This window comes from Pelecanus crispus, chromosome 7 (assembly GCF_030463565.1).
Source record: "Pelecanus crispus isolate bPelCri1 chromosome 7, bPelCri1.pri, whole genome shotgun sequence".
NCBI classification, from domain to species: Eukaryota; Metazoa; Chordata; class Aves; order Pelecaniformes; family Pelecanidae; genus Pelecanus; species Pelecanus crispus.
The window spans coordinates 12792614-12815833 of record NC_134649.1 but is presented as its reverse complement, the minus strand read 5'-3'; the positions used below and the strand labels follow the sequence as shown (position 1 = coordinate 12815833).

Genomic DNA, 23220 nt, shown 5'->3' with positions numbered 1-23220 from the left:
GGCAACTACATAAACTACAGAGAGTATCAGCCATTATCCTCTTTTGCTTCCCATGTGCCTTAGCTAGCTAAGCCAAAAGTGGTTATATGATTCCTGCTTCATTCAAATCAATTAATTCATTTCGCTTGATCACAGCACATTACAGCCCTATTTACCACGGATGGATGAGGATGAATTCTGCTAAAATATACAGGATGAATTTAACTAAAGATTTGAGCAAACTAGCAACTTTCAGCCTATAGAAATAACAACCCACACACATTTCTGCGTTCATCAGCTCATCCCTGTGTTCCCAGCTTATCCCACAGTTCAGTCTAATTATCAAGTGAATAAGCAGAGACCTCAACCCATTTCTTGATCAACTGTATGATTCTCTAGGTCATCAGTTAATCTACAGAGTATAATAACAAGGGCTACTCCCTCTCCTCTCTCCATTACCACACCAAAGATCCATTTGTTGCAAACATTTTCTTGGGAGCTCTGGGGAACATGCATTTATTGCTACATCATTAGGAACTCTAGATCACTAATTATGACAAACCATGCTAAAGTAATGCTGCAAGTTACAGACTGTAGGTGTGGTCCCTTCCCTTCAGAATTTAAACTTGTAAAATATTTATTATAAAATCCAAAGTTAGAACCTTCTATAGCTACATGATACCTCTCAAATATTAAGACTTCTCTTTTTCAGACTGAATAAGGAATGAGTGCTTGATAATAGAACAAGTAAAGTTATTTGTCTAGCCTGTGCCCAAACTTTTATGACAATAATCTGGACCAACCTCAGAATAGGAAAAATCCTAGGCTCCTGAGGAAAATGAACAGTGTTACCTCGTTCACATGGTGTACACGGGCTTCCCCAGGCAGCACCTAGTGAGGAACAGCACTGGGACTTCAGAGTTGCTCCGTTGATATTTATTTCACATCTTCCATCCACTATGTTCTGCCAACAGGTACCCTTAACAGTCTCTGTTTGGAAAAAACCCCAATGTATTGTCATGCAGGCTGTTTAGCATTATACATTAATATATTTGCAAACATCCGTGAATTTAACATGAAAAGGAATCATCCTTTCATTATAACTTACCACATCAGATCCCAATTTATTTTAAAAGCTCTTAATTTATCCTTCTCTGTGCTGGACTATAGCCTGAAATCATCCCAGTACAGAGCCCTTGCAAACCCTAGGTTATGCTTATTGACCTTAACAGGGAGTATCTCAACACCATTCAAGATCTGAGTCATTGTATTTATTATGAGTCAGAATAGAGGCACATGCAGAAGAACAGGGTAGATATGAACCCTTTCTAGATCTTCCATTAATCTATTAGATCCCCCAGTGTGGATATCTGATCTTCCCATACAGGGAGTGGCAGGAGATAGCTAAGGATGAGAGCTATAGTTCTGCAGTTTTCTCTCACTGACTAGGCAACAGCTGTAAATTACTGTCCCTCCAGAACAGGTAAGGGAAGGAATTATGAGTCCACAGGGTATCTGAGTCACAGCATTGTCTGTGGCTGCTCTTGAGCTGGTCTGGACTGTACACAGCTTACTCATGCTCCACCTCAAATAGAAAACTGGCCCTTCCAGAGAGCAGATCTTAACAAGAACATGTCCACCCCTCTTGCAGGAGGAATTAAGCGGGTGAGCATGGTCCTGAAGAAGCAGTCTTAGCATTTCGGTATTTGTTACAAAAAAATTTCATACCTCTTTCAAATTTGATGTGGAAGCACACCATGCTCCCAAGTGCTAGTCGCACTTCATGTACCCAAAGTTAATGGTGAAAACAAACGCTTTCTTAACATTGTTTCTGTAACATTTTCCACTAAATTTATCTACACAACTTATTTTTAAATATTTTCTAAACTTGGTCTACAATGTTTGTATGTCACTGGACATTTTCAACCAGCAAACATAAAATCTTCAGAAGAATAAATACCTATGCAGATGGTTCTGGTTGTATCCAAAGTACTTTCAGGAGAACATTCACAAGCAAAAGAGCCTGGCGTGTTTTTGCACACCCCATTAACACAGGGGTTAGATTCGCACTCATCAATATCTAGAAGAGAAACACACTGCCGTTAGTGCCAGGAAGCGTTAACAAAAATACATATGGCCTTTTTCAGCTTAGGGAAAAATGGAAGAAGCTTTCGTCATGACCAGTTTTCCTGATACTGTTTTTCTGTTACGAAACTCTTCACAATAGACTAATGATGCATGTGTCCTAAAGATACACGAACACATTAGAACATTAAAACATTGAACTTGGAAGCAGCAGCTCATTTTTCAGTGATATTCAGCTATTGCCCTGCTTTGTGGTGATGGGCTGTGTTGTTTAAATGATCTGATACATATCCTGTTTGTGGCTCAAAAAGGGTTCAAACTAGAAGCCATCTGGCTCTGTTCTCCACACAAGGTAACAGATTTGTAAAACTCGGTTCTTCTCAAGTTTTTCTCACCCTTGGCATAGCATGGGCCCGCTGGTAGTAGTCAATAAGGAGAGCGCTAGTACAGACCTAATACAGGCTATTCCATGAGGTTATCTTATGCTTTCATTTTGGCCTTGTCTCTCCTCATTCCCCTACTTCCCCATCTAATTTCTTTATTTTTTTTTAGTTCTACACATTATATCCTGAACAAGGTTCAAAGTATTTCTGGCACAACCTGAGAACAACCCAAATGAATAAAACTAGGATGAAATTGAGTGTTACCAATTACCTTCACATGTCTTTAGGTCAGGAGTGTATACAAATCCTTTTGGACAGGTGCAGGTGAAACTTCCAGGGGTATTTCTGCATTGCCCATTGTCACAAAGCAGCATGTTCAGTGCACATTCATCAATGTCTATAATGCAAATCAAGAACGTTTTAACAAAGAAAACATTTCTAGAATAGAAGCCAGGACACAATTTCCCTCCCAACAGCCACATTTCATTAGATTTTGTGTATGTGGGGAGAAGAAGGAGGCAAAGGAGAGGGAGAGAGGGAATATTCACACACATGACTGTTTTTCAAAGACCCTAAAAAGATTTCTAGATTCTTTTAGAAGACAACAGGCTTGGAACTATTTCAAATGGAAATGACCACTCCAAGTAAACTAACACTAAAAATCCCATTTACTGCACCTTCTTTCTTCATGAAAACTATCATTAAAATAATGGAAATTATAACAGTTACATGAATTCAAACCACACAAATATTACCTAGAGAAAAATTAACATTTTAATTTTGTTTTTTAAATAGGGAAAAATAAAAAAACACCACCCTTCTCCCTATATTTTTGTTGACTTTTTCCTGAGCTTTATTCTTTAGCAGGCTGCTTTGCTTTTGTAAGAGCTCGTACTTCTTTTCTACACATATTCACAATATGTGACAGCCATACCATGGTTCAAAATGAAGCTGGAAATCACACTTCCATCTTGCCTATATTGTGGAATAGGTCTATGCAGTCTCTGATTCCCTGCACAGCAGCCCCCATAGGCATGAAAGAAATGAGGAGAACATTGTTTTGGAAAGCTTTGCTGGTCATCCTGGTCTTTAAATCACCATTTTTTCCAAGCTGGCTCTGAATTGTCTTAGATGTTATGGCTAACAAGGACAATGTAAGTCTACACTTGCTTCAGAGGTGAAAAATTTAAATAGAAATGCTAGTGCTAAATTTCAAGAGCCCTTAGGAAATCTTTGGAAGAGCTGTAGTCATTTGAGAGAAGTTGCAAGAAAGTGGCAATGGGCCATGAATGGCAGGTGAAGACCAGGAGAGACCCCGAGAGCAGACAGGAACAATTGGCTAAGTCAGAGAGGCCTCAGAAAGTGTTGAGAGAAGTTGGGAAGACTCAGAGGGTCAGCGCAGCAGCTGGGAACAGCAAAAGCACTAGAAAAAGCAGGGAGATTTGCAGAATAAAACAGACCGTGTGGGAAGCTTCACAGGAGTTCAGAAAAATTGAGAGAGGGCCAGGTGGAACATTATGGAAGAATGGGAAACAGCTGTGATGGAGCATGGATGTGGGCTGCAACAGGGTGGGCTGGGGAGCAGCTGGAAAACTCACAGATGGATGGGGAGAAGGGATGCCATAAGCTACGGGCAGACACTGAAATGGGACATGGATAATTAAAGCCAAAGAAGCAAATGGGAAAATGGGATGAATTACAGCGTGACTTTTATCAAAGATAGATCAACTTTTATTTTTTTGAAAAATAAGATAGTGGATAGTTTAGACTGGCATAATATAGGTGACTTAAGCTATTTAGGTTTAAGTAGAACCCAAATAAAATTATTATGTAAGCTGGAGATAACAGGAAGGAATTTAAGAACTTTAAGGTGGTTCCAGAACTGGCTGAAGGAGAGATTACAGTAAGGTATATTAAAAAGGGGAGTAATCATGATGGAAGAGAGGATATTAGCAATGCCTTTCAGGGATCAGTCTTGGGACTGGTCCTGTAAAATATTCATTGCAATGTAGAAGTAAAAAATGAATGGGATCAAAAACTGTGGACAACACTAAGCTGGAAGTTATTACCAATACAGAGAATCATGCAAGACTAAATTAATCTTGACAATGTGAATGATAGAAATAAGATGGAATATAATCGCCAACGTTCAAAACCTTGCAATTAGGGACCAATAACAATAACATGCTATAAACCAGAACTCATCAGTTGGAGGCTATCGAGAAGAGAAAACTCTGGATGTAACTCCCAATTAGAGGTTGACTTTGCTCCCAAAGTATAACATGTATTTGAGAAAAGACTAATGCACTGTAGAATCAGTTTAGGCAGGATTTTCCTAGGGGCATTGGAGAATTGCTGGCACCACTATACAAGGCACTGGTCAGACCTCATCAGAACACTGTGTACTGATAGATCAGTCATGTTCAAGGGAAGGCTGCAGCCTCTGCTTTTATGAAAAGACTGAAAGCATGGATTTGGATAGTTTAGCCAACAGAGTTTGAGAAAGGATGTGATTGGGATAAGTGCTGACATGGTGCTAAGTAAAAGGATAATATTAGTACAACATCAACTGGTAATAAAATGGTCACAAATAAATTTTAACAGGAAACCAGAAGAAATTTCTAATCAGTTGTGCAAAGGAGGTCTGGAACAATGCACCAATGCAGGAGTGGAAGAAAGGAATCTAAAGGGTTTTAAGTTATAGGCTTCGATGGGACCATGTAATGGAAGAAGAGAATTGCCAGAATTAAAATTTGTAACAGGAGTCTGCAGGCATCTGATGGGTTTTTTTACATCCCAGATAGTGTGAGAAGAGACTGGACTGCTACCTATTTGAATTCTTTTTATCCCATGCCACAGTGCTTCCACTGGCCACCTCTAAGGAGCAGGAAGAACTTATTTCACCTTTTCTGTGATGAAAATTTTGGTTTTAGATTTTTTTCACTTGTACAGCACAGGAAATCAGCCCTAGCTAGAGACACCATGCCATCAGATTCTGCTGGTGCTTCCAATGACAATGAATTTTCCTGTGTCTGGCCAGTACACTTATCACAGTTAAACCAATAGCCCTGTCTGAAAGTTGAAAGGGAATTTTCCCCAAAGTCAGAGTTGGGAGAAACCATATAATCTTTCTGTAGCATATGGGATGCTTATCTTCTTATGATCAGTTGGGAGTTTTACTTAAATCCCCTGCTCTTGGAGGCACCTAGCACACCGGTGATCCTAGATCCCTCCTCTGGTGCACTGTAATTGCAGGATCTGGCTTCTTTTGATTTTGAGAAACATTGGTGCTGCAGAGTGCATGTTTAGTGGACTTAAATGAACTGGATGTTTATTGCCTGGTTGCCAGTGATTTGAGCCACTGACGGCAATGGTCCCTTACAGCCCCACGGTGGAAGATTTTATGAGCATTGCAAAGCACTGAAATTAAAACAAGAATTCAGCAGAAACATCCAGGAGTATCAGAAAAGCAGCTAGTGGATCTGATGAAAAACTGAAAAAAAAAAGGTGAAGGAGGATAAAAACAAGCATCAAACTTCAAAACTAAAAATGGGACATTTCATACCAATGCAGTTTTTCCCAGTTGAATCCACTTCATATCCAGGGTTACAAATACATTTGTATGTTCCATGCAGATTCTCACACCTTCCATTTGGACAGAGATCAGTATCCAGTAAGCATTCATTAATATCTACATAAAGGTAAAAAAACAAAACCAAAAAAACAGAGTCAGTTGTTGAGGGGCTGCAGGATGATATATGAAAAACATGTATTTTCAGTATCACTAACATTGGCTGCTCCATATTTATAATCATGTAGTTCTGATTAGGGAATTCACACCTAAATATTCACACTCAAGAGAAAAAAGCATCCTTTTCATACTGACTGAAGACCATCTCTAGCCCACAGACATTTAAGAGACTTGCCAATGTAGATAAGAACTGGGATATTAAACTGGGGTCTTACATTTAGAGATACACACGTACTAATACCCCCATGTATCTCCTGATTCATAGCATTTCCAGATGGCATTACCCTCCAAAGCATGAGCATCCCTCCTTTCTGAATGCTTTTCCCCCTCTACTGCCAGCAAATCTACTAGCAAGCATTGGCTGACTTAAGAGTTTGCAGTTTCACAGTTCTACAACTACAAAGCTTTTATTGTAATCATTTGCTTCTTCTCTGTAATTAACTAACTCTGTCAGCCTGGCCTTTTTGACAGATAAAAATGTATGAGGAAGCTCAACGGTCAACATGGTTTTATTCTTCAGGACGATTTCAGTTGAAATGTGCAAATATGACTTACATACATGATTTCTAAGTCATATAGGTAATGACATTTCTCACAAATCTGCCATTATTTTGTAACAGCACTCACATGGCATAAAACAGAGAGGGTGCACTGGTGAAATGGCATGCTCCACTCATTTAATCCTAAATTATTCTAATGTGTTGCAAACAGCCATTTGAATAAGCCTTCATCCGATTCTTTCCTGCCCTCATCCCCACCAGCATGTCTAACAAATCAAGGATATCAAGGTAACAGTTTTAGCCAGAACAGCTATAGTTTGAATTACATTAGGAGATCTTACCATTTCCTCCTGCAGTCATGCCAGTTCCACTGCTGCACAGAGCCTGATATTCAGCTGGAAAAATATTAAAATACTTAATGGAATATTCTTTCTTAGCTCATTGCTTTCAGTGTCATCATTTACAATATTCCAATTAATTATTTGAATGAAGTAACATGCCTTTCAATTATTCTAAAAACATTAATAGCCTCACAGTATTCCGAACCCATGAAACATTTTAGCAGATTCAGGGTCTGCATCTGCTCATGAAGATGGATGAGTAAAAACTTCACATGGTGAACAGAGGCATTTAGGAATAGACATAAACTTCATGCTGGCCCTCCTACACAAATGAACCATAATACGTTCACATCAAGATTCTCCAGAACTCATATGTCCAAGCCCTTTCCCAGGGTACATGTTCAAAGTGACCAGAAAACAGAAAAAGTTTTCCTATAAATCTAGCCCATATTTAACTTCATTTAGCAGGATTGTCTTCAGGAGTTCATGGGAGATCAAGGATCTCTTATCCTTAAAAAAAATAATTAAAGTATGCATCAAAGTATCTCAAATATCTCAATTACCACTGGGTTCAAGTTCCTCTTTTGAGTTCAGAACAATTAACAGAATAACCTGACAGCCAGATCAGCATTAATTGTTGCCATATAGGTCAGCATATTCCAATATATTTGCAGTTTAATAACAGCCCAAATTACGTTGCTAAAATTAATAAATATTAAAATATATATGGAATTAGCTGTCTTTTCTTTAAGGAAAATCACATGCAACACCTCTCCCAGTATTATCATAACCAGCAGATTAATATGTACCCTGCTTGAATCAAATAATCACTGCCACTGTATGTGAAAGCAGACCTGCTCTGGACCTGCATCAGCAAAACTTTTCATCTAGAATGGCAGGAACTTCTGCAAAGAGCTTCTGAGGAGTACAGAGAGACAAATGTCTTCCTTTCAGGAATTTTTTCCAGTCTCTCTGATACAATGCTCCTCTCTAAGAACTCTTCTCCTTCCCTCCCCCACTCAAAGCCCAAAGAAATGCTACACTTCACCCTAGGTGAGATGGCATTTTTTTAACAATTGAAGAGGTGGGCAAAATAACACTGGAAAAATAGCTTCCACATATGTAAATGTTCTGCTAAAGTAATTCAAATATAAAACAGAAGTCAATGATACATAGTCCAACATTTACAAAAGATTTCAACTCTACTGTACAATAAGAAGAGCCCACTGACATCAGCAGAGGTTGCTGGAAAGGCTCCTTCCTATTCTGGCAACATTTCCTTGGTGTTTTGCTATTCTAAACAACACAGCATGTTATAAATGGTGGTCAGCAAGTTCCTGGTGAAGAGCTCACACCAGCTCACACCAGCTCAACCAGCCTAATTTGTTCCAACTGGTTTTGTCTCCCTAATGTTTTTCATAAAGCTATCAGTTAAAACTGAGATTTAAAAAATAAATCTAAAATTATTTTTGCTTACAAAGCAGATACCATGTGTCCTGGTTTCAGCTGGGATAGAGTTAATTTTCTTCCTAGTAGCTGGCATAGTGCTGTGTTTTGGATTTAGTAGGAGAAGAATGTTGATAACACACTGATGTTTTAGTTGTTGCTAAGTACTGCTTATGCTAGTCAAGGACTTTTCAGCTTCCCATGCTCTGCCAGGTGCACAAGAAACTGGGAGGGGGCACAGCCAGAACAGCTGATCCAAACTAACCAAAGGGCTATTCCATACCATATGGCGTCATGCTCAGTATAGAAACTGGGGGGAGTTGGCTGGGGGGCAGCGATCACTGCTTGGGAACTGGCTGGGTATTGGTTGGCGGGTGCTGAGCAATTGCACTGTGCATCACTTGCTTTGTATATTATTATTACTATTATTATTATATTGTTATTATCACTACTATTTTACTTTATTTTATTTCAATTATTAAACTGTTCTTATCTCAACCCAGGAGTTTTTCTCACTCCTACTCTTCCGATTCTCCCCTCCATCCCACCAGGGCAGGAGAGTGCATGGTGTTTAGTTGCTGGCTGGGTCTAAACCACGACACCATGTTAGTATGAGATGCTTTAGAACTACATACTGAATGACAGATTTGTTTATATGCAACAACAAATTTGCTGAGTGAAAAGAATCACTCACCAAAGTTGGGCTTCAAACTAGCTCCCTTTAGTCAGTCACCTCCACGAAACCAGGGTCTCTATTTACTGGCTTCATGACAAGGACTGTGTCAGCACAGTCATCTTGGAAGAAGTGCTCTCCTAAAAGCAGATTCTGCCCATGAGAATGATTAGGATTTCTTTCTTGCCAGAGAGAAGTTGTGTTCCAGACAGCTTCATTTGGTGGGGATTTCAGTGAGAGACTCAAGTATTCTCAACTGACTTAACTGGATGTTTGTTTTTGCATTGACTATCCAAAAGGTACTTACTGTATAAACAATTTCAGATCACTTGAACAATACAGAATTCAGGCAGCAAACATCTGACTGACAGGTGTACATAAGGATTTGAATATATGAACTACTCAAGATGTTTCCACTAATAACTTGAGGTCAAAATGATATTTTTTGTTATCCATATCAAAATAGTTATTTGTTTGAAAATCCGTCTTAATACGTGTAACAGCTCTGGACCCAGTGTCCTGGTTTTGGCTGGGATGGATTTAACTTTATTCCCAGTAGCTGGCATAGTGCTGTGTTTTGGATTTAGTATGAGAATAATGTTGGTAACATGTTTGAGTTGTTGCTAACTGGTGCTTACACTAGTCAAGGACTTTTCAGCTTCTCATACCCTGCCAGCAAGAAGCTGGGAGGGGACACAGCCAGGACAGCTGACCCAAACTGGCCAAAGGGATATTCCATACTATATGACACCATGCCCAGTATATAAACTGGGGGGAATTGGCCAGGGGGAACCACTGCTTGGGAACTGGCCAGGCATCAGTTGGCGGGTGGTGAGCAACTGCATTGTGCATCACTTATTTTGTATATTCTTTTATCATTATTGTTATTACTTTCTCTTCCTCTGCTGTCCTATTAAACTGTCTTTACCTCAACCCACAAATTCTACTCTTTTTTCCCCAGTTCTCTCCCCCATCCCACTGGGGGCAGGGGGGAGTGTGCAAATGGCTGCATGGTGTTTAGCTGCCTGCCAGGTCAAACCACAACACCCAAAAACTGGCACTTACTATTGCCTCAAAAAATTCTCTCCTGTACTCTTCCAACATGCAAAACAGCAGATTGCTATTATAACATGTTTGCACCTTGAATACTGTGTCCAGTTTTGGGCCCCTCAGTACAAGAAGAATATTGAGGCGCTGGAGCATGTCCAGAGGAGGACAACAAAGCTGGTGAAGAGTCTGGAGAACAGGTCTTATGAGGAGTGGCTGAGGGAACTGGGATTGTTTAGTCTGGAGAAGAGGAGGCTGAGGGGAGACCTTATCGCTCTCTACAGCTACCTGAAAGGAGGTTGTAGTGAGGTGGGTGTTGGTCTGTTCTCCCATGTAGTTAGCGATAGGACGAGAGGAAATGGGCTCAAGCTGTGTCAGGGGAGGTTTAGATTGGATATTAGGAGAAACTTCTTCATGGAAAGAGTGGTCAGGCATTGGAACAGGCTGCCCAGAGAGGTGGTGGAATCACCATCCCTGGAGGTGTTCAAAAACGTGTAGATGTAGCACTTTGGGACATGGTTTAGTAGGCATGGTGGTGTTGGGTTGACGGTTGGACTGATGATCTTACAGGTCCCTTCCAACCTTAACGATTCCTGGTTTTACTTTCATTAAAAAATAATGCAGCCACCAAGCCAGGAAACATGAAATTAATTATTACTCTACCCATAATTGGTTTAGTGGTGGACATGGTAGTGTTAGGTTAATGGTTGGACTGTATGATCTTGAAGGTCTTTTCCAACCTAAGCAATTCTGTGATTCTATGTTATACGACAATTTAACCCTCCTGATTTAGGGTGCAATGATAATAAAAAACTGTATTTTACCTTTCTAAAAATAGTTTGTCAACATAAAGCTTAGATTAGAATATGTACCAGTAAATACGCCATACCTGAATTTTGCGCTGGGCAGGGCTGACAAGGCTCCCCAAAGGCGTAGTCAGTGCTGGCACAACAGCACTCTGATTTTGTAACTGCACCAGTTAATGGTCTCACACATTGTCCTCTCTTGTAGCCACCATAGCATGTGCTGCGCATATGTGTATCTGAGGAAAGAAATCTCTCTTAATCCTGCCATAGTCAACTATACTGTCATGAATTACAAGTATTAAATCTAGCTCAGGTACCATAAACACTGTAAAATAGCTGTCAAAACAAAACATCTTTCACCATTTCCCTGTGCTTTTCAACCACCTATACACTCACTCTACTCAGGACAGGAAATTCTTCCTCATGCTCCTAAGGGTTCAGACATACAAACTAGTTACTGCATTTAATGACTTAACATGCATTAGTGAACTACTAAGGGAACAACCAATACTTAACCTTGAACTAGCAAGAAGCCATGGGGAAAAGGGACAAAGTCTCTGCCATGTGACAGGGACATTACTCGCTTGTAACTTGACAGGCCCAGCGGCAGGATCGCTGAGCTAGAACCATGTGTATCTCAAAACTTCCAAAAAACCTGAGTTGTTTATGTTATTCTCAGAGAGGACTGATTTGATTTTAACAAGAAGTATTTTTCCTCCCCCTCCCAATCTTGTTAGTTGTCTCTGATTCATCAAGGCTAAAATCACTACTGGTGCAACACCCTGGATTAAGCCTACTAAGGCCACACTAAAGCTTTTGTTTTCATTTTATACCTGAAAAAAGGGAGAATAAGAGAAAAAGAAAAAGATCACAAAATATGCTGTCATTAAAAAAAATCTTTCTTTGCTTGTAAAAAACAAAGAAATCGTCAGTAATGATATTCCAGTGATAAGATTCAAAATGTTTACCTTTTCAGGTCCAGGGGTGACATTTCTCACTTTATAAAAACTGGCCCATAATGGCTGTCAGACACATTAGAATTTTAAAATCAAACACCTCAAACATCTTCACTTGTAGAGAAACGGGCAGAAGCGGAAAAATAGATATGTCCCACTTTAAAACGAGGTGAAAGAGTAATTAAATCTTTAAGCTTAGTGACAAATGAAGAATTTTACATTGACAGAAATGGGGCAAATTCTCACCTACTCAAAACTGATACAGCACTACTCACCTCCAACAGCACTATGCTGTATAGTCTACCTGGCCTTGTGATTTGGCCCACATATTTTTTCTCTTTAAATGCAAAGGAAAAGAAAAAAGAGCAAAATGGTCTATTAGAGTAAATATTCCTGAGCTGTTAGTATCCGCTATAACTACCACCCACCAATCCATGAAAAAATGCTAAACTCTACATTCAAACTTGATCTGTCCATCAGCCTAGCATTAATGCCTTAACGTTGGTTAATTGTGACTCACCACACATTAAGCTTGTCTTACCGACACACACGCGTCCGTCCAGTCCTACTGCAAGGCCAGGGAAGCATTCACATCTGAAAGAGCCATCAGTGTTCACACAGCGCCCGTTCATGCATATTCCAGCTGTCTCACACTCATCGATGTCTGTTGGAGAACAGAATGAGCTTTATTAGAAATTAAATTACATAGTGTTCAATGCCTGGCTGAAACTTGCATTTGTACGGCTTATTTTCAATGTATCCTACAGAAAAATATCAAGTGTAAATGGAAACTAGTTCAAGTAAAGGTTTTATTAAGAACAATGATTAATCCATTCTGTGAAATGGAAGAAGAAAATGCAAAATTCAGGAGAAATAAACAGAACAAAATATTTTCTCCTTGGAGAGTGAACATTTTCCTAACTTGTTCCCAAGAGGTACATATTCCAATTTAAGGGTCATTCAGGCAAAAACATAATCAGAGGAAGGAGGAAACTCTGACTGCTAAGACAAAGGACTTCTTTAGTGTGTAACAGGGCATTCCCTTTCTGTCTTAACAGTTAGTTTATGCTGTAAGAAATCAGTCCAGATAGCAAATCGAATCTTTCACCCGCACTATGAGGTGCTTTCACAGGGCTACCAAAGAATTTCCCTTCCTCCTGCTGCGGGTTCGGTTTTTGGAAGTACATTGGAATGTCCACAGTCAGACCCCGCCTGCATGTAGTGTCTCTCTGGTGATCTGCATGACAATTGGGTTTTCCTATCAGATGCTCGTTACAGCCCATTTTATAAACTTTCAATGGACAGACTGCACTCCAGCCTTGAAAGGAATTTGTTAATGATTTGAGCCCCGAGCAGTTCCTGAGCACAAGTTACCATCTTTGCCCAACAAAAGTACATTGAACAATAAGGCCCTTAGCGATGAAATACAAGAATGAAGCCTTATAATATTAGACTATCACAAAGGAATGTCAAATTAGTAACAAATTATATAGGCTGTGTATCCTGTTAATAGTGAGACCATTCTCTAGACACAGAGAGCATACCATTACTTTATAAGTGATTAAGAAAAGGAGTGTTTAAAATATTGTTTGGATGTATAACCTTTATAAAATAATCACTTCATAACAACTCTCCATAATATATACAAGAGACAGTGTGTGTGACAATTTCCTTTTTTCTGACCTTAAAAGGGCAAATTGAGAGTGAAACACCTCTGTGTTTTACTTAGTTTGTGTTGTTTGGCATAAAACATGGCTTGTATGATCCAAGATTCCTTTTTCAAACTGCATTTTAAAATAGAAGTTGTATTTAAGTACATGGGCTCAATTCATTTCTACTTCATCCTGCAAATCTTTTGTTCTGTTTCAGACAAATCTTAAAAGCTTTTCCCACTTTAAATTTAGTCCTTACTCAGTGTAAGTAAAAACAGACTCAGGACTTCAAAATGTGCCCATGCTATTTAACAGTGTAGACAGGTATTTTGTTAGACAACACTGAATTCTTTTGACAAATACAAGTTCTCCTTAAAAAAAAAAAAAACCCAAAACACTTTCCCTTTTTAAGGTTACTTATAGAAACAGAAAGGCAAAGTTACTTTTTTTTCCTTTTCCTGTAGTTAATTTTTAAAAAGATTTTGTAAGCGAATAAGAGGTGAAATGTGCAATCCATTTTCTTTTGCACCGATTTACAAATGTGTTGAAAATACTGTTGTAGATGTTTTATAGAAAGGTAAAGTGGGTCACTTAAAATTGTGCAGATCAGCTGAAAACCTGGCTCCAGTAAAGATGGGGCAAAAAGCCTCTGCTTCCATCAGGGCTGAGATTCCACCCAGTAAATCAACTGCACATGCAGGCATAAAGTCCGTATTTCTAACCTTGACAAGGCTCTGCTGTCTTCTGTGGCAAAAGTTGCTATTTCGATAGCTTCAAAAATACTTGTTTTTCTGACTTTTGCCAGAATACCTCAACCTGCTTCTGGAAAACCACCTAATGGACTCATTCTCCATGTCCAATGAATTTTTGCCTTTTCTGCTTAGCTTGCTCAGCAGTGCCAGCTGGGTACGCTAAGTCCTCTAATTTTAACCAGGAAAAATTTACTCAGACTACTAAACTGCCACTTCAGATGCCTTGCAATAGCTTTCAATTTGGGGAATTCCTGTTTGGTCTAAAGATTAAACAATGTATAGAACAGAAATCCTGCTTTAAACCTCTGCCTGCCTGATGTAAGTATTTCTGAAAAATCATCAGCAAATCATCAGCAACAGAAGCTAATGGTGAATAAGCGTAGTATGTCTTGTATTACAGGGAATACACAAGACTATGGTGTAACATTCTTTTTTGGCATGTTACTTCATAAAGCCTGAGTGGAATTTTTTACCAGACAGCCAAGCATATGCCCTGTACTTACACTTAAATTCCAGTTTTATGGAACTAAGTGTCATTTACAGTATCCCCAACTTTGGGTTAGAAATTCTTCTTCATATTTCAAAATTCAGCTTAGAATGCATCAAATGAGATGTTTATAGGAACAGTGAGTTGCACACTGCAATTCCTATATTCCTTTGTTGATCCCCTAAAGAGTTGGCAAAAACACATGTTCAATTCCATATCAAAATTGCTCAGGCAGGTAGCCAATTTGCTGCAGAAATGTCAGTTTGTGCATACACACATTCCCAATATGCATGAGCACTAACTGCATATGCAAGCATGAGCTTGGAGTTTAAGCTTGTGTAAGATCTCAATGCATTTGCTTCACAAACAAATTCAGGATACACAGTGTGAACAATGAGTGCTTCAAAGGCTAACTGTTCTATAGGACAGAACTTTACTCTGCACCTGTGGTGTGTACAGAAAAGACTCAATAAGGGTAAACATTAAAATGTACAGGGAAAGACATTATTAAAGATCAATCTTTTAAACTTTTACTAATGTGACAAGAGACATTTACCAGAGTGTTGTGCTCTCTCTAGCCACTACATTCCTGGGAATTATTACATGATACTTTGGGCAAGCGGAAGAAAGGAGACAAACATGAAGTTGGGAAAAAGTGTAATTTGGGTGTCAAGGTCTCAAAATCTGGTTTGATTTTGACCCAATAGCAATTTTAACACATAATGAATGTTTGCATGCTCATTCATAGAGAACAAGGCTTACTGTAAGTGTTGAAAAGCAGTGGGAGAAATCCTTCATTTTACTATAAGATCTGTTCCAACTTTCAGTAGGAATCAGTTGAGTTGCCTGCAATTTTGGATAATTTTCAAACATTCTCCCTTTGATGCACAGAAGTAACATTTCTCTAGGGCCAGAAACCCCTTTTTGGCTGTATCCATACCCCTGTTTAGCCAGGAGGCATGTAACAGAGGCTGTGAAGTTGAGTATCATTGGTTTTTAAGTAGTCTGAAGCAATTTACATACCATCTTCTTGGATGGCATTTCAGCGCACAGACTGATGTAAAAAAAAAAGAAGAAAGAAAAAATACCAAAAGATGCTCAAGGCAAAAATCAAGACAAGCATTTGGGCTGAGCTTGCATCAGTGAGTCACATCCCTCCTAACGACACACAGAGCAGCCAGTGGTCTTTGGGAACACGACTGGCTGATGTGCCAAAGCCTGATGGGCATTGAGTTCTTCCCTGCCAAGTCTGAGACCAAGTATTGCTGCCGTCCCACATGCAGACCAGCTGGAAAATAAGCTTTGCCAAAGCACAGACATACACCTACCACTTGGAAAACAGGTAAGAACAGAAATAAAGCTGATTGCTCTAAGTGTATGAAGGCTGCAGCTAACACAGCCAGTAGCTGTTAAGCTAATGAGACACTTGTATGGATCTGCACGTTTGTTCATTCGAGAAACTAAAGAACAATTCATTCTCCCAATCAAAACAACCCTATTACAAAGCAAGAATGGGGTCATGTCTCATTAGAAGTATGATTCCCCCACCTGAAGACTGGGTAGCACTGTCCTGCATACCTGGTGCAAAAGTTATCAAATGCAAGAGAAGTTCCGGATGTTTTACCAGATTTATTTTCCTGGTTTGGGTCTAAAGTCTAAATCTAGACACCATGCAGGTCAGATCTAAGACTGGTACAGTGTTCAAGAAGCAGCAGGATCCAAATTAATTCACCTTTCATGTCAGTAACTCTCAAAACCAAATTATTTATTCAAACATTTACTTTTGTTATTGGTCCATAACAAGATGCTGCTGTGTAATCCAGTGTGACATTTTTTTAAATTTGCTGAAGTGTAAGCAAGCACTTTTTCTGCCTTGATTCCAAGAGTTAAAAAATTTTAAATTTTTCAAAAGAAAAACTGTAAGTAACTTGGCCCAGCTCTTATTTATTCCTTATTTTGGTTTCTGCTTTGTGCCAATAAAACTTGTGGAAACATGAAGATTTATACACACAAAACTTCCAGTTCCTGCAGTTCCTGACGGGACTGAACAGAAACTCTGATGACATAACTAGCAACCAGAACGCTGCAGTGTCTCCCACAGAGGGTACTGCTGAGCTAGCACAGCAAATGGAAAAGACAATCTTGCTGTGGTGCTCATGTCTGCATCTCGGTCACACAGGGTGCTCGGCACTCCTCGGAGATGCTCTATTGACTAGGCACACCCAGGCAGGAATGGGAGAAAAACCCAAAGAAGGCAATGAGCCAGGATGTTTGGGTGGCCAAAGGCAGAAAACTTTAAAAGGCCAAACACAAGAAGTGAGATATACTGGAGCCAGCTGCAGAAGACCTCATAGACAAAAAAACCTGGAGTTTAACTAGGTCAGATCACACAGTCCTTGATCAAAGAATATTTCCCACTGGTTGGTTAGGGTGGTTGCTCAACACTGTGGAGAAGACTGAATACTGTCTTGCACAATGACAAATCATTCTAGCTGATTAAGAAAGCATATCTGGTGAGAACTCTGCCCAGCATTTCTTGTCCCCGAGGATCACTGTAAGGCAGTAAGGCAATTCTTGAAGCTACCAGAGGGATATGACTCACAGGCTTTGGGGACCCATAATTTAGTATGCTCACCTCTGCAATAGCGTCCATCAGATGCTAACTGGAACCCTGGTTTACAAATGCATTTAAAACTGCCGTCTTCGTTGATGCACATCCCATTGAGGCACATGTTCCTTATGCTGCACTCATCCATATCTGAAAATGTACATAATAGACATAATGCTCATAATGTTTAAGTAACAGAACTCTTACTAGTTATATCAAAAGATAAACCTTAATTTCTTTATTTAGTTGTCAGAGGTATATGATAATCAGAAACACATGATGGGCCATACTGCACTGCATCCTAGAGGATGTGTCAAAGCAATGACTCAATTTTTTCATAATGAATCATTAACATATAAAGGTATGCATCCAAAAAGAGCAAAGAGAATGAAAAACAGATGAGAAACTGGACAGCTTAAGAACTGCCAGTTGGTAAAAACCCTAAGAAAGTGAGAAAGGTATATAACTGAAGAGGGTTTGCAATCTTGCTGTAAATAGAAGCAGCCTCCCATTTGTAATGGTAAACACAATTTTATGTTACTAACAACACCCAAAAGGGGAGGACTGGGCATTTCCGTTTGGAGTGAAAACATTCGTAACCTCCATTGGATGAGTCTAAGATTTATGATGTGGGAGACTTTCCAGCACTGTGCTCAAGCATGCATTCTGTGGGCACTTTCACCATCAACTTCCATTTAAAATAAAACATACCTCTTCCCTGGATTCAGCACAACAGGTCACACAGGAGGGTACTTACTAATCATAGCTTCATACTAGCATTATTCACCCTCTGACCTAATCGCATAGCATGAAGCATTCAAATAGGAAAAGGTGGAGGTCCCAGACACTGCTATTCTGAACCCCGCAGTTACTCACATCAAGGGAAGAAAAAAAAAAAAAAAAAAAAGGCAAGCACAGAGAATTCTGTGCTTGATTTGAGTAAGCTTTTATATCGTCCTAGTCTTTATTTCATCCTGGCGCAAAGTAAATCAGTTTTGGACGTTACATGCAAAAAAATCAGCACCATTTACCAGTTTCATCTTAAGAACTATACACAGTTACATTAAGGTATGGCACAATGCCATGGTCTTTACTGATTAGTGTGTGTGCACATGTATTCCGAAGAACAAAACTCAATGCATTACAATGCCAGAGATGAAACTGTTTCATAAGTGGATGCAACAGACATTCTGGCAACATATGCAATGGAATTAAAAATGTTTTACCAGACTGCTGATGTCCTGGTTCTTATTACTATTAGCACATGGTATTTGGTGGGAAAGGAAGAAATCAGATTCGAGCTTTTTTCCAAAATATATTCATTTCCAAATATATTTAGTCAATATAGTTCCATAATAAGATATTTAAAAAGCAGCTTATAGTGCTAAACTGTATCTAAAAAAGAGTCAGGAAAAACAGAGTCTTAAAATGTCTGTCTCTACCAAGGATTAACAGAATCACTACTAGCACATAAAATCACTGGATCATAATGACATTACAATATATTCTGAATCGTGCTATTTTCCTTAATATTGCAGCTGTCTTGGACAGAAATTACACTTCTAGACATGGTGTGTTTTCTTTTTACTTACAGGCTAAGTCAGACAAAAATAATTTATGATTTAAAAAAAAAAATCGTGTATCTATCCCAACCAGGAATTTTGGCATTAAGTCTTTGAGCTGAATCACTGAGATAATATTCTGCCAAAAATGTTTCTAAGAACAGTGCTTGAAATTCCTTTAACGTATGAATAGATCATTGGGAACCCTCCCAAGGACCTTGGGAAGCATGATAAAGAACATTCTTCTTTTTCCCCCCTTTACTAAAGGTCTGGGAGGTAGGAACACATCAATTATGTTTACAAATTTTTCTTAAAACAGTTTTTATGGGTCAGACCAGACTGCATCTACATAAAACACATTGCTAGTCACCCAGTAATATCCCATAAAGCATGCTGTTAAACACACAGTAAAATCATGCAGCATGTGACTTGTGCTCTGTTTTAAAATGTACCACTCCCATCAAAGAAACTGCATTTTGCGATAGTGGTATGTGCTATTTCTCCTGCTGGACAGACATCCCGTTGAGGATTGCCAAGCCAAGGCTCCAGAACTGGCTGCAAAAGACGGTTTACTTGCCCTCCCAGATACAGCAAAAGGTATTTAGAAATTTGATTCCTTGCTCCTTCCCTTCCCCCCCCCCGAGGTACTTTTCTTTCTCATTGACGTGAATAACCTCTTGCAACTGGAATTACTGATACGGAGTAACACCAGAAAAGTCTTACCTTCACAGTTTTTCCCATCAGCTGCCACTTGAAAGCCAGCATTACACACACAGTGAAAACTGCCATCTGTATTTATGCATCGTCCATTATTACAGATACGACCATTCTGTAAACATTCGTCAATGTCTGAAAGCCAAATGGAAAAGAAAAATAACATTTGGGGGGTTTTCTTTTTTATAATCAAGAGGAATTTTTCCCATTTCCCCTTCCCCTAGGTTAACCCTACATGGAAACTATATTCACCTGAAAAATGATTTATTTTGATTTCCATAACCGAATGTTATGGGGGTGGAAAATGTTCATCAGCTTGAAATTTCAAGTTGCTGTGAAAGAATTTCAGTGAACATCACCCTGCAGCTTGCTCAAACAAGAATCAGACCCTTTCAATTGTGTTTTTGCATTTTTGTTCAACATGAAAATATTTTTACTGAGGTTTAACTTAACAATAGCTAACCACTGAAGGAAAGACAGGGGAAGCTTGTCTTTTGCTTCTGCTGCTTCATAAGATAACAGGGAAGTTCGAGACTTTCCCACCTCAGAAGATACTTCTCCTGCTTATTTTATATTTGAAACATCAGCTCCTCATTTCCCTCTCTCTGCAGGAGGTGCTTGGCAAGTGCTTTGGAGGACCTGAATAGTGATATCACACGAGGCTGGCAGCTCTCCCTCTTCTCCAAACGAGGGGAGAGGAGATGCTGAGACAGACTGTCTAGACATTTTTCAGATTGCTCAGTGTTCTCCATCAAGGCCTGGACCATCTCCCAGAGATTCCTGCACACAGGGGACTCTGCTCACAGAGATCTCAACCAGCCCATGCAGACCTATCTATCGTGCAACCACGCTGTCTTCCCAAATATCCTGGGGGTGCCCTTCCCCAGGCCCTCTCAGCAGAAGTGCATTGCTGCACTTGAGGAAGAAGCACACCACTGGGCGTCCTCCCAAATGCCCCTGCTCTCTAGACACCTATGTGAGGGGAAACTGATGCCTCTCGAAATTGTGAACCTATATTTGCCTTCTTAGCAGCATGGTAGTTCTGGGACGCTGCTAAGAAATCCCTGAAAATAACTGTTTTGCAAGCAAGCAACCAGACCAGCAGAGGCAAGAGCTGCTCAAGTGACTGCTCACTGCAGTGGCAGCTTGCAGCCCTCTTGACTTCCAGCAAAATGTACAGGCTTGATAAACCTCCCCTCAACTGATAAACAAGCGTCATTGATCAGCAATGCATAAAAGTGAGTTTGCTCTCTGCTCAGTCCCTTTCCCCCCACTTTTGTGTAACTCGGTTGTACCTGAGCCTGGCTTCAGCTACTCCACCAGCCTTCTTCCTTAGGACAGGCAGAAATGCTACAGCATCTCAAGATTTTTCTGGCCTTTTAGTTTTTAGAGTTCATCAGGATTTGTACTTTTATGCATCTGATGCCATCTAAATTGTGGTGCAGAAAATTAACACACAATCTCTCGTTCTTTACGTATACACGGGTGACCGGAGAGCCACCACTAGTTTCTCTTACATTTCTAATTTTCAAATTATGTAATATCATTGTGAATTATTTTTTCCCCCCCTCAGAGAAACTTGCAAAAATCAAAGCTCCCCTCTCACTGAAATGTCCATAATTGCTGCCATCTCCATGTAAGGCCTGACCTCCTCCTCTCAGAAATGTTGGGTAGATTATAGTAAGCACTAAGCTAGTAAAGCTTTGACTCCCATATATTCATAGCTGATCATCATAAAATTTCACCTTTTTTTGAGGTCCATTTTACATGCCCTCTTCTGCAATTGAAAAGTATTTTTTGTTTTGATCACTAATCATAATGTGACAACCTTATTTATCTATGTCTCCAATTAACATATCCATTCAGCCAAACTCCTACCAGAATTATAAGGCACCCTAATAACAGCTGAATCAGTAGCTTGCTATACAGACTGCAGTGTTTAATCAGTCACCTATCAGACTGATCGTGCAGGAAAAAACCCTCCTCTGGAACCTCAGAGCAAGGAATAGATAAACATCTGGTCATTATGGAGACTTCATTTTTCAAGAGTGGACGTAAGGAATACATTTGCAAAAGCGTATCAGCACAGACACATTCATGTATGCAAAAAGTAAAACCTCAACATACAAAGTAGTCATGCAAAGTAATTTTACAGCAAATGCTGATTTTGGCAGGCACCAGTACTATATACGTATTTTGCCAAATGCACCCCACTAGCCTTTTTCTTTTCCCTAAACTGGTCCTAAAAATTCCTTACAAAAACAAAGATTTTGCACGTTGTAGCATTTTCTGAACTGCCTATCAAGCAATCACAATTCCCATAGACTGCAAAGGAACTGCTAAGTGACCACACTTTAATGCCATTAAGCTACTGGGCTTCTGACAACCATGTGTTTGTGTAATGAATCAGCCAAATTAAAAGCGTGTGACAAAAATGACTCATGAGTAAATTCATCACCGCTGAGACTCCACTTCAGCACTCCTTCACCACTAGTCAGCTGAACTATGAAGATGCTTCCGCAACATGGCTGTTTGGCAGCAATTAGGTCAAATACTCCCAGCAACATGCAGCAGTGGTGCTGGCTCTGCATGTCCTCCTGGATTGGAGTAAGCTTCTGCACCACAAATACCTTTCTGATTCACAAAGGGAAGGAAAAAAAAATCACACACTAATACAGATATCTTTCTTCTGGTTTTTGAGAGACTCTCTGCTTCAGAATGAGTGCATGCTCAAGGAACCGTCCTCTTAGTGCAGAAAGCAAAATATGAAGACAAGCTGGGACTCCGAGCATTCAAGCATCCTGTTTCATTTAGATGCTTCATTTCTTAAGGAAATTAAAGTAGTCATCCATCCTCCTGCCAGAAGTCTCTCATTATTACTTAACTATAAAGGATTGCATCCACCTTTGCAGTCAAATTCCCACCCCTGGACAGTTTGGGAGCCACAGAACACTGACAGAGGGCTGATGACTGAAGAGCTACGTGTTCCCCACTCCCATAGGAGAACAGGATGAAGACCATTAGGACTATTGTTGAGCCTAGACTTCAAAACACCAACAATGGGGATTCTACAGCTTCCCCACCTAGACCTTCCCAGTGCTTCACTACTTCTCCATACCTTATTTAAGTTTTCATTGCTGTAATTTAAGTTGATTTCTTTCTCTGACAGTGGGCAGGGACGACACATGGGCACAGTACTCTCATATTTACCCACTGGAAGACTTATCTTTCCCCCCATCTCTCTTAATGTTTTAACAGTCTTTTATAGGTAAAGTGTTGCTCCAAAGAAGGGATGTTTAATTGTCATTGAGATCCTCAAGAAGCAAAAGAAAAAATGTCTCAATAATTAAAAAATAAAAAAAAGTCTCTTCCACTTCAAAGCCACAAATGGTGCCAAGATACTTTCAGCACAAGACAAAATGTCCTTCTTCATAACCCAGTCTGTGAACAGCCACCTCAGGCAAGTTAATAATTTTTA

At 39.6% G+C, this 23220-nt stretch overlaps 1 protein-coding gene across 1 annotated transcript in view; it reads right to left on the bottom strand.

Moving 5' to 3' along the window:
- The window catches only part of FBN1 (fibrillin 1), a 158706-nt gene that overhangs the window by 61669 nt on the left and 73817 nt on the right, over window positions 1-23220 (bottom strand). Inside the window, exons 13-21 of the mRNA XM_075714469.1 lie at window positions 19752-19877; window positions 17494-17616; window positions 12509-12631; window positions 11095-11247; window positions 7040-7093; window positions 6013-6138; window positions 2719-2844; window positions 1940-2059; window positions 832-969 (exon numbers count right to left, since the gene is read on the bottom strand). Of these exons, the coding sequence (XP_075570584.1) occupies window positions 832-969; window positions 1940-2059; window positions 2719-2844; window positions 6013-6138; window positions 7040-7093; window positions 11095-11247; window positions 12509-12631; window positions 17494-17616; window positions 19752-19877 (1089 nt within the window). The remainder of the gene's footprint in view (window positions 1-831; window positions 970-1939; window positions 2060-2718; window positions 2845-6012; window positions 6139-7039; window positions 7094-11094; window positions 11248-12508; window positions 12632-17493; window positions 17617-19751; window positions 19878-23220) is intronic.